This window comes from Cryptomeria japonica, chromosome 5 (genome assembly GCF_030272615.1).
Source record: "Cryptomeria japonica chromosome 5, Sugi_1.0, whole genome shotgun sequence".
In the NCBI taxonomy this organism is placed as follows: domain Eukaryota; kingdom Viridiplantae; phylum Streptophyta; class Pinopsida; order Cupressales; family Cupressaceae; genus Cryptomeria; species Cryptomeria japonica.
This window is the reverse complement of record NC_081409.1, coordinates 535,783,567-535,795,936: the sequence shown is the minus strand read 5'-3', so window position 1 is coordinate 535,795,936 and position 12,370 is coordinate 535,783,567. Positions and strand designations below refer to the sequence as shown.

The 12,370-nt window shown below is 41.6% G+C and overlaps 1 protein-coding gene across 1 annotated transcript; it reads left to right on the top strand.

The window, feature by feature from the left end:
• The first annotated feature begins 1,453 nt into the window (after positions 1 to 1,453).
• LOC131077153 (phenylalanine ammonia-lyase-like) lies at positions 1,454 to 3,904 on the top strand. Its single transcript, XM_058014585.2, has one exon. The coding sequence runs from the start codon at positions 1,562 to 1,564 to the stop codon at positions 3,902 to 3,904; it is 2,343 nt and encodes a 780-aa protein (XP_057870568.2). The 5' UTR covers positions 1,454 to 1,561.
• Positions 3,905 to 12,370: the final 8,466 nt, after the last annotated feature.

The window sequence follows — 12,370 nt, the reverse complement described above, 5'->3', positions numbered from 1 at the left end:
GGTTGGTATATTGAGATCTTAGAGGAAATACAACAATCTACATATGTTTGAGCGTGTGTTAAGTTTGATTTGTCAAAATCAATTTCACTGGAAATAAAGATAGGCTTCCCTTTGGGAGTATGGAGAGAGAACTTTTATATAAGAATTTGTTGTTCCAAAGTTATAATTGTAGACATGCGTCATGTATGAAAGAAAATCCCCTTGACAATTTTGAGAATGTTTCTAATTATTTAAGCTCTCAAAACTGGATAAGAACAAGAATACACTCCATGTCAAAAAGGTTTAAGGACCATTTGAAAGCATATCTTTAAAAGAAGAAATCGCATCCAATCTTTCTATTAAAGTAAATATGAACATGAGAAACTATTGGTTTATATGGATGATAAATTAGGGATGAATTGAGGAATACAGAAAATATCGATGATCAATGCATCAAATAAATTCTCATTAACACATATGAATTTGAATTTGAATTAAAATTAGAAAATAAAAGCCCAAACGCAATAGGGAAGGAAGGCATCAATAGTTGAGAACACTATTATGTAACTACTAACATAACATATTGATAGTGACAATGGCAAATAATCCAAAATTAAATGAGTGGAACATAGGTAACAACCCTTTTATCTTCTACAGCTATTATTATGATAATAGTCTATTGAACTCTGTTAATAGACAGTTTGGGCAGTGATTAGAAGGCGGTGATTGCAAACAACATTTACTTGTATTTTTCTATACAGTAGGGGAAGAGCACCAGTAGTTGAGCACCCTAACTTCGCGCTTCTCAAAATCCTACGTGGAAATTTCAAATCACTCCCAATTTTTTAGAGTAGCTTACTTGGCAAGTCCCCTGCGTATAACTAAGCTTTCAGCACCACATCATCAAGTATGGTGCCACATCAGCATGCTTTTTGCCAAGGTGTCCAAAACAGCCCCCCAAAAAAGTGAGACCAATAGGCGTGCAAAAGAGGCCCCAATAGTTGTGCAGCTGATATGGCATCACCTGATTGGTTACTTTTTACAATATTAGTACATTTCCTAACAACTATTGGTACATTTCCTAACAAAAGTTGATATATTACCTAACAAAAGTTGATATTTTTCATTTTCAAACAATAGGTTTTATTTGTTCAATATTTGAAACAAAAGATATCAACAACCTTCACAACAATTATCAATAAATTATTATTTTAAATATATATAAATTAAATAATGATTACGTATTACGACAAAATGGAATAAACAAGGGCCATACGGCCGGATACATGTTTGAAGCCTTGGAGGACTCTTTCCTCACACCTACCATTTTCACCATTCGTGCTTTTTTCCCTTGACTTCTATTGCTGACACCGTCTCCCACCACCCACCCCCGACCGATTCGCATACCCACCCAAGTTATAAATAGCACGCCTCCCTCAACAATCATCATATTCACTGCAAACTCTCAAAATCTTTTACCGGAGATTGCAGTCCACGTAAGAGTTACCTATCGCGAAACATTCATTCTTGATATATCGACCTAGTTTTGTTTTTACAGTTGAGTTAGAGCGCGGGAAGCGAGATGTCTGGGGAGAATGTTAATGCTGATGCTGTGTTGAACTTGGGGGGTGTGAGGGCCAGGGAGATGTGTCGCCCCCCGACTCTACGTCTGCCGGTAGGCGGGGTGAACCCAATCCATGTACAAGGAGTGGACCACGTCAGCAATCCGCCTCACTGGAAGAGGGCGGCGGAGGCGATGGAATGCAGCCACGTGGAGGAAGTGAAGAGGATGATTGGACAATTTTACCAAGCGCGCAAGGTGGTGCTCGGAGGCACTACTCTAACGGTGGGTCAGGTGACGGCTGTGACTCGGAGAGGCGAAGTGAAGGTGGAGTTGGACGAGGCCAGCGCGAAAGCAAGAGTGGAGGAGAGTGCGAAATGGGTGGCGAACAACATAGCGAGGGTCACAACAGGCTTCGGAGCTACCTCTCACCATAAGACAAACAAGGCGGTGGATCTGCAGCGTGAGCTCATCCGATTTTTGAATGCGGGCGTGCTGGGGAAGGAGGAAGGGCTGCAGCTGCCGTCAGAGTACACCAAGGCTACCATGCTTGTCCGAGTGAACACCTTAATGCAGGGCTACTCCGGTATACGGTGGGAAGTCCTGGAGGCCCTGCGGAAGCTCATGGATTGTAACATTACTCCCATTGTGCCTCTCAGAGGAACAATCACGGCCTCCGGCGATCTGGTGCCGCTCTCCTACATTGCCGGGCTGTTGACGGGGCGCCCGAATTCGAGAGCCATGACGAGTGAGGGCGAGGAGGTGGACGCCATGGAAGCGCTGAAGAGAGCGGGCATTAGTGGAGGACCCTTCGAATTGCAGCCTAAGGAGGGCCTCGCACTCGTCAACGGCACTGCAGTTGGCTCAGCAGTGGCGGCCTTGGTCTGCTTCGATGCCAACGTTTTGGCCGTCCTGGCGGAGATTCTGTCGGCCCTGTTCTGTGAGGTTATGCAGGGCAAGCCCGAGTTCACGGACCCTCTGACGCACGAGTTGAAGCACCACCCGGGTCAGATTGAGGCGGCAGTGGTAATGGAATATCTTCTGGACGGCAGCGACTACGTCAAGGAGGCAAAGCGGGTGCAGGAGACGGATCCCCTCAGTAAGCCCAAGCCAGACTGTTACGCTCTGCGGACGTCCCCACAGTGGCTGGGCCCACAGATCGAAGTGATTCGCATGGCCACGCACTCCATTGAGCGTGAGATCAATTCCGTCAACGACAACCCCTTGATCGACGTGGCGCGTGACATGGCGCTCCATGGCGGCAACTTCCAGGGCATGCCTATTGGGGTCTCCATGGACAACACCAGAATTGCTTTGGCGGCCATCGGGAAGCTCATGTTTGCGCAGTTCTCGGAGCTGGTGTGCGACTATTACAACAACGGCCTGCCTTCCAATCTGAGCGGAGGGCCCAATCCAAGCCTGGATTATGGCTTCAAGGGTGCCGAGATCGCCATGGCCTCGTACACGTCGGAGCTGCAGTATCTAGCCTCCCCTGTCACCACACACGTGCAGAGCGCCGAGCAACACAACCAGGACGTGAAATCGCTGGGCCTCATCTCTGCCAGGAAGACAGCAAAAGCCATCCAGATACTGAAGCTCATGTCCGCCACTTATCTGGTGGCGCTGTGCCAGGCTGTCGATCTCCGGCACTTGGAGGAAAACATGCGAGCAGTGGTGAAGCACGTGGTGTTGGAGACAGCGAGGAAGACCCTCACCAGCGGGGAAGACGGATCCCTGCTCCCCACGCGCTTCTGCGAGAAGGAGCTGCTGCAGGTGGTGGACCATCAGCCGGTGTTCTCCTACATAGATGACCCCTCCAACCCTTCCTACGCGCTCATGCTTCAGCTCCGGGAAGTTCTCATCGACGCTGCCCTCAACTGTCCTGTCGAAGAAGACGATCACAAGCTCGGAACGCCGTTTCTTTTTCGCAAGATTCCCGTCTTCCAAAAGGAGTTGAAAGCTCGGCTAGACAAGGAGGTCCCCACCGCTCGGGACAGATTCCACGCAGGAGACTTTCCCATCCCAAACAGAGTAAAGAAATGCAGAACCTACCCAATCTATAAGTTCGTGAGATCACAACTGGGAACGGACTTGCTGAGCGGGGCGAAGACGCGGAGCCCTGGGGAAGACATCGAAAAAGTGTATCGAGGCATTTGCGAGTTGGAGAAGTTGTTCGGCGAGGTAGTGGTGAAATGTTTGGACATGTGGCGTGGATCAGCAGGGCCCTTCACCCCGCGGCCACAACATCCTCCTGTGTCTCCTGCGCCCTTCAACGCATCGTATTGGTCATGGTTCGACTCCACCAAATCGCCTTCGGCCACCAGCGGCAAAGGATTCTGGAACACTGCAAACGCCACCCTCTGATTTCATCTTCCATCCTTAGGCGATGGGCTTCTATTGTGGACTTGCCTGTCCACAAAATCCCAGAATACCTGTGTCACGCTGTCAAACCACCACTAAATCTTCATTAAACCATTTTCAGACGCCACTAAACCATTTTCTAATGAGAAGTATTTTTAGTTACGGCTCCACATCCACCGTTTTTACCGCCGTCTTTTTTTTCCCTCGTTCGATGTTTCTTCTATAACAGTTGTCTTAAATGCATATGCACCTGGCGAATGATGCTACGCCCATAGCTCATGCTATTTTCCAAGGTTTAAACCATAACTGACTGGAACAAAAATTTAAACACACGAATTAACAGGGGAAGGCCAAAAAAGGAAATCATTGAAGGAAGTCAGTAGAAAGAAGAAATCGAATATAGGAGCAGCAGACACTGCAATCTAGGTACAGATATATCTGTGGATTCTTTTGATACCGATGAATATAACATGCAGAAGACTTGGAATAATTGAGGTTTTCATTTTTCTAATTCATTTGTATTTGAAATTTCATTTGTTGCGCATGCTCGCGTAGTGCTTTCTCACGCTTTGTATCCCCCTCCTAAAATCTTTCATAGCATCTGTATGAGCTTTCATTAATCCCTCTAAAACAATGCCTTGAAACACCTGATCCTCTATTCCCATGATGTCCCGTTGTTGAACAAACAAGACCGATTGCTGGGAATAGAATAAAGGGCCTCCCTCAGCCCATTAACCTTTCAATGCTCCATTGTAAAAAATTCCTGAACTGCATTAGATCAATGTCTAATAAAGTCAAATATAGGGAAAAGACTAGCCATTTTGCTCTACTGTAGGAGAGAATGCCAACATACAGGGCTTCCATGATGCAGAATAACATTATCGCATAGAAAATTGTTATATAGGGCTTCCATGATGCAGGATGCCAACAATAACGAATAAAGTTTTTTTTCCTGATTGTTACCTCAGCCCACAAAGGGGACTCGTATAATGGAGCAGATCATTTGTTATATGCATGTAAAGACCATAGTAGTTTTGACCACGCTTGGCACAAGCTCTAAGCTTTTTGTCCAATTTAAAATCAAAACCATCATAAAGACCCCATTGTTCTTGAATTTCTTGCCTTGTGTTGGTAACCATGAGCTCCGTAGAGTCAACATCAATCCTACTATAGATCTTGTATGTCCTTTTGACCTCTTCCTGGGATTGCCTTCTTGTTTCAACATTTGCTCTAGTTTATTCTGACCCAAGGAATGTCCTGTTAAAACCATGGAAACATTAAGAGAGCACTTGAAAGAAGGCAGGTTGCATAATCAGTGTCTGTATTATGACCATGAATAACATGAGGCTAGACAATGCAACCTCCTCCAATTAGGTCCCCTAATTCCTTAGAGATGTTAAGCATGTGCCCAAATGCTCCATCGACAACTCTAGAATGCATTGCCACATATTTTATTTCTCATATAACTTTTCTTTATCTCCACAAGGAATTCTAATAAGCTGTAGATTGTATATAGTTATATAGTAACCGTCAAAAGCGAGATGTTTGGTCTTTGTAGCATCCTACAAGTAAGCTCCATTGAATGCATACATAGAATTGAATCTGCCAGATGGTAATTATAAGGGGAGGTGTTGGTTTGTGAAAGCCTACTGTTGAGCTTGGCCGTCCATCCGACCCATCCAACCCGCCCAACTTAGTCCGTAATGCTCTAAGAAAGTCCAAACTTAATCCGACTTGGTAGATCTCACTAAAAGCAAATCTTTGGGTGCACAATAGCCTATAATCATTTTGAAGTCGCTGTCTCAACCAAGCCCAGTAAGAATCTTCATGAAGGCGGATCAATGGCCATGATTTTAGCATTCGTATTTCTTGCCTGATTTGGCTGCGCCACCACTTCAAATTTTGTGGAGGAATGTTCCCTTTAATGCTACACGACCCTTTTAGTGCGACTAGGTGAGCTGGGCGAGTGCTGAGATACAACTTCTGATTGGAAGGCGCGATTTCCACACTTAGCAGCACACCTGAGCTGTCTCATGGTCCCAACAAGCATGTTGATGATGTGGAAACATCTAGAAAAGTTTCATAACAGAACAAGCCACCTATGAAGGCAAACAACAACAAGTAATTAAGAATTTTTTAATCCCCCCCTCCTTGGGGTAATAGGAGGCACACCCTTTCCATCAACTTCATCGGTTACCAAACCGGCTGCCTCCTGGAACCTTTGTTTTCAATGTGCAATGTTTGCCTTACATACATCTAACATGGCATTAAATTGGTCAATTAAAATTTTGTTGCGTTTCATGGTCGCCTCATGCCCTACCTCCCGTTTCTCCATCACCATCTGTTGTCTACGCACTTCCATCTCCAAGTCCACATTCTTATTGGTCTCCTCCATGACCTTCTTATTGAGTTCAGTGCATCTCCTTTTCAGATCAGTAACCATCCCCTTCAGTCTTTCATTTTCAACCTCTGTCATTTCGACCTTGTCCATTAGCAGTTGTACATACATGGCATCAAACTTCATTTTGTCCATGCCATGAGGGCTCAGGTGATCCTTCATGTTTGACAAGGGAGGTGGTGCTTTTGTTGATGTCTTCCCTAAACCATCAGAGGTGAGAACATCGGAGGCCCCATTCTTGGCTGAACTCCTTGCAGGTTTTCCGTCCACCTCAAGAGATGTTTCAATGCCCTTTCTTTTTCCTATCCCTGCAAACATTGCCAAAAGAAGTTGTATTAGTCAACAACAAGGAAAGATAGTGTACAAGAGCATGAAAGATGCATGAAATAGGAGTGTAGATGAACATGAAACGAACAGGTTTGTGATGCATTATTGTCTGAATTTCAGCATGTACAATTCTGAACTCAAGATGTTTGGTGAACTAATAATTGGGGGGCGGGGGGGGGGGGACACATGGGTGACATGTTACCTTGCAATTGGGAATGCATGTATTTGGAAATTGACTCCATCCCTCACTGTTCCTCCACCTATTGTTTTCGATTGACTTATTAAACATCCTTTTCATGAAAGTTTTGTGTAGGTCTGATAATTTTATTTATTTCTATTGTTATTTTAAATTATTAATTCATTTTAGATTGTGTGCTTAAAATACAGACAATAAGAAAAGTATATTGAATTGTCATAAGTTACAATAGAAATATGAAATACTTGGTTGACAATTACAACAAACAAATTCAGCATAAACTTGGACAAAAGAAGAGACAAATCAAGAAAAACATGACAATAACATATATGAAAACATATTATAAGTACAAAGAGAAATTTGTGAAGTACCATAAGTTGTGAAAAATGCTCTTCTGCACTATATTACAAGGCAAATTATTAGGTTGCACCATAGTTTCCCGTGGAATGCATTACAAGGTCACAAATAATGCAAAGATGCACAAATAATTGTTCAGAGATACACATAAACATTCTTTAAGCAAATTTTAGCTTCCAAGCAGCTGAGGTAGGATGCAAATAGTTTATGAAGAGTAATCTTCTAGTAGAGTATCTAGCTATAAATATTACTATCTAGTTTCTGAGCTTTCAAGCTTCTATTTTGACGCCCAAAAGGGGCACACACAGGGTGTGTGCACCAAGATGGTGTGCAAAAAAATGGACACACCCCAAAAAAACATGAAAAAACACAAAACGTGCACGGGGTATTTTAAATTTAAAAATCCCCGTATGCATTTAGGCTTGTTTTGCCAAGTCTAACTGAAGCTAAACCATGTACGGGGTTTAAAGTATGCTAACCGCGTACGCGGTTTAGAAACTAAAACCCCATACGTGGTTTTAGTTTGTAAACCACACACACGTTTGTCTATCAATAAAATTTAAATTAGTAATATGGACTTGTGTGCAATTCATTTAGCATTCCATTAGGTTTTTTGGTAGGATATATACATAAAATATAATATTTAAGTATAAGTGGGATTTCTCTTTGTCTTTTTTCTTTCTTATAATTTAAGTTATATTTTATGTATATATTGTTAGGATGTTTGAGAGTGGTTCCAGATCTCTAAGAAGTATAATGTAGATTCTAGTTTTTTTAGTATTATTATAAATTTCAGACTTGATCAAATTTCAATAATCATCATGCTTGTAGCAACATTATCTCTCTCATCTCTTCCATACATTTCCCCTTTCTCTTCCTTAACCCTTACCTTTTTGTCTCTTAGGCCTCTCCCTCTCTACTTTCTTCCCTCCCTTAGGTATCTCTCCCTCTCTTTCTCATCTCCCTCACCCTCTTTCTCTCTTTCATCTATCCCTCTCTTTCTCTCCCTCTCTCAAATATCTCTATGTCTCACTCTGTCCCCCTCTCTTTGGTCTCTCTCTCTCTCTCTCCCATTCTCCCTCTCCCTCCCCCTGCCCCTCCCTTTCTCTTCTTTTGTTAAGTATTTATTTCCCTCTAACTCTCTTTCTCTCTCCCCCTCTCGCTCCATTTCTCTTTCTCTCAAGTCTGTCTCCTTCTCTCTATCAAGTCTCTAGCTATCAACCTCTCTCTCTCTCTCTCTCTCTCTCTCAGGGTATGTGCACAAAGATGGTGGTCAGAAAAGTGGACACCACCCAAAAAAAACATGAAAAAACAAGTAGGGCGTACGCGGTTATAAAATTTGAAATCACCGCATATGCGCTTAGGTCCATTGTTCCCAAGCCTAAAAAAGGTAGCGTGTACGCGCTACTTTTAGGAAAGTGAGCTCACACACGCTGATTTTAGGAAAGTGAGAGCATATGTGCTAATAAGCCCTAAAGGACCGCGAACACAGTACCTGTCAAAAAAAGTTTAAAAAAAACTGGGTCTTATTTTCCCGTGACAGCCACGTTTTTTTCCCCATTTCCTCCGCGAAACCGTGAATGGGGTGCCTCATTTCTCCTCCAGACACTATGGATCAAGGTTACTTTTTCTTAATTTTTGTCTTTCTTTCCCATTTGTTCAATTTGTTTTACGTTTTGAATTTAATTTCATTAATTTTGATTAGGTTTTTTAATTTTTTGTTTCAAAAACCATATTCTGATAATCCACAATAAGAACAACAAAATGCACCTCTTGAAAACCCACAAAATACACCCCCAATTCCTCCTTTTGATTGCATACCTGAAATACAGGAGCAATTAATTAATTAATCAGTTAGGGCAAAATACATCTAAAATAAATAGACCGATTGATAAATTGAAAACATTCGAACTTGAGCATCATAAATCCCTCGCCACTAGCCTAGAAACATTAGCTAGTGGTGCCATAGCTGTTTCCACATAAATTACAAAATGGGGAAACTTTAGGGATAGGTGTCGTCAATACTATGCTGATGGGTTATCATACAAGGGAGTGAAAAACAAAAATATTAGTAAACAACAAATATGTGCCCTTTTTGTTGATCCTAAAACTAGTCAGTCGTTACCTCTTAATGCAAAGAGGTTTCCCATACATTGGTGTACCAATGTGCAGATGAAGAATCTTTTTTGGCAGAGGTGGTGGATGGTCTTTGATGATCCACCTTGTAATAATTATGAGGTGCCATTAATTTTTTTGAGAAAAATATACTGTGAGTTTGTGCTCAATGTACGACCAAACTATTTTGACATGGGAGAGTTCCATGGTAGAGGTGGTGGCTTTGCCCAAGATAGATCTGGAGCCCGTAGGCGAGTAGCCCCGGAGAGTCATCACCCTCTAGCACCCAAACCCAAGGTGCATTAGGCTGTCCCAGTAGAGCTGAAAAAGTCGATGGAGCTACAGACTCTTTAGGTGTCCACAACATTGGTTGGTGCCATCATCCAACATGGGACATCTTTAGCACACCCTATTGTACTGGATGATGAGCCATTAGTTGCTCTAGGTGGTGATAGAGAGTCCATTCAACATATGTGTGTCAGTTGCTCAGGGATATGCTCAGGGATAGATGATGCGACCGGTGCAGATGGATCCACATCTCATTCATGCATGATTTGTGGGAGTAGATGTCAAGCCCACACGGTTGAGGATTTGGCACTGACAAATGAGTTAATGGACATGGTGTTTGCCCATTAATGACAAACACAGGTGTGTTGATTTGAATTCATAGCATTTTATTTATCAGTCACTTTAAATTTGTAATTAAATAAATGAATTTTCATTTATACATCGATTTAAATTGAGATAAATAATATTCATTTAAGGATGCAACAATGGTATCCCATACTCCTCCCACAGTTACTACAGCTGCAACTTCGATGCTCGAGGTATAAATTTTGTAACATGTTAAAATAGAATAGTACACTTTGAATTCAAAAATATTACAAGATATACTATCTTTAATGCTTAGTCCAATTTTTGGTTTGTAGGTGTTGACAAGGGACCAAATGTCCCAGATTGATGGCATCACGCTCTCAGCAATTGATTTTGGCCTACAAGGCTATACGGTATCATATTTTGTACAACCCTTTTTATGTACTATTTTGATGGAATATGCATTTTATTTCATTTTAGATTTTTTAAATTATGTTTAATATATTATCTGTACTAATATCTCATGTTAATTTTGTTTTTTTAGGGTACCCCCTCCGTGTCTAGGCCTCATCCTAATAAAAAGAATTCCTCGAAGATGCCAAAATGTGGGAAGAAGATAATTGAACACATTTTTAGTTGTACAATTTTTTGAAAATGTTGAAATCAAGTATTAGTTGGGGTTTGTAGTTTGGTTAGTGTTTTTTTGTCTATTTTACATGTACAACGGCCATTGAGCTATGTGGATTTGTTGAATGCACCTGATTCGTCGTGGATCAAGTGAGGGTAGAGGTATGTATCTCTACTTTATTTTCTTGATTTCATGATTATATGTACGCGTACATGTGAACTTGTGATATATTATAATCTTATAATTTTTTCATACAAGAAATATCCATAGCTACTTCATCAATGGCGAGCCCTCCTCCGTGCACTGGAGAAGAATCTCAGGATCTGATATACTTTTGTTTGATATATTACATTAATTGTTTTTAACCTACAATACTTATCATTATATTAATTGTATTTAATCTTTGATCATTTTTTGTATAGGTAATAGCGATAGTTTCTCCATCGATGGTGAGCCATCCTCAGTCCATTGGAGAAGCATCTCGGGCACCAGTATGCCATTGTTCTCTATATTATAGCTTTTAAGTGTTTTTGATGTATTTATGTTAGTACATTGTATTAATTGTACATTTAATCTACAATAGACCCCTTCATGGTATGGCCACAATGTGGATCCTTTTAAGTATGTCTTCAAGAAAACTCCTAAGTGACAAGGAGAGGAGAGCGAAGACATTAGCTCTGAGATCAGCCGATGAGGTAATCTACATTTTAATTGCAAAGGAATTATAGCTAAATGCATAGTTATGTTGTTAATTGTGAACTATATTCTACAAAAGAAATCTAACTTGGCTTTTGAATTGTGGTTTTGTAGCCATCTACAGAGCTGTGTACTACATGGAAGAGGCTCGATTTTGATGATCCACCACAAGTTTAGGATCATATAGTGTTAGTTTTGGTCATAGAATGACCAATACATGTAGATATTATACATTTTTATTGTATATCGATTTGGACATGGCATATGCCACATTTTTGTAATACTTGTATTGACTTGACAGACATGCCTTTTTTTGATATATATAAATGTTGATATTCGATCCAATAAATGTGTACTGAGTTCATTATTGTGTATTCATCGTATTTCATGGCTGTCCTTTTATAAAGTTAATTGATCATTTGCCTATGTAATCAACAATTTGAATATAAACAACAAAAATATATGATATAAAACATTGCAATCGTGGAATATGATTTGATAAAATTTCTAAAATGTTGAATTAACCCTACAAAAGTCCTTGTATTCAGTTCATTATTGTGTATTCGCTATATTTGGTGTCTGCCCTTTTATAAATTTAAATGAATATAAGAGAGAGAGAGAGAGAGAGAGAGAGAGAGAGAGAGAGAGAGAGGAGGGGGGGAGGGAGGGAGGGAGAGAAGAAGGGGTATGGAGGAAGGGAGAAGGGGAGAGAGGGAGAGGGAGGGATAGAGAGAGAGGGAGAGGAAGAGAGAGAGAGAGAGAGAGAGAGAGAGAGAGAGAGAGAGAGAGAGAGAGAGAGAGAGAGAGAAGGGGGGAGGGAGAGATAAGGAGGCGGGGAGGGAGGGAGGGAAGGAGGGAGAGAAGAAGGGGTATGGAGGAAGAGAGAAGGGGAGATAATCAAGTCTCTATTTTTCACTTAAGTCTCTCTCTCTCTCTCTCTCTCTCTCTCTCCCCCATTCTTTATCTCTGAAGTCTCTTCCTCTCATCCTCTATCTCTCTATCTCACTCTCCCCTTCTCTCAGGTGTATCTCTCTCTCATTCTCTCCCTCTCTCCTCCCCCTCCATCTCTCCCTTTCTCATTACCTCTCTTTCTCATTCTCTCCCTCTCTCCCTCTCTTCGCACCTCTCTCTATCTAGTCTCTTGTACTCTCATTCCAT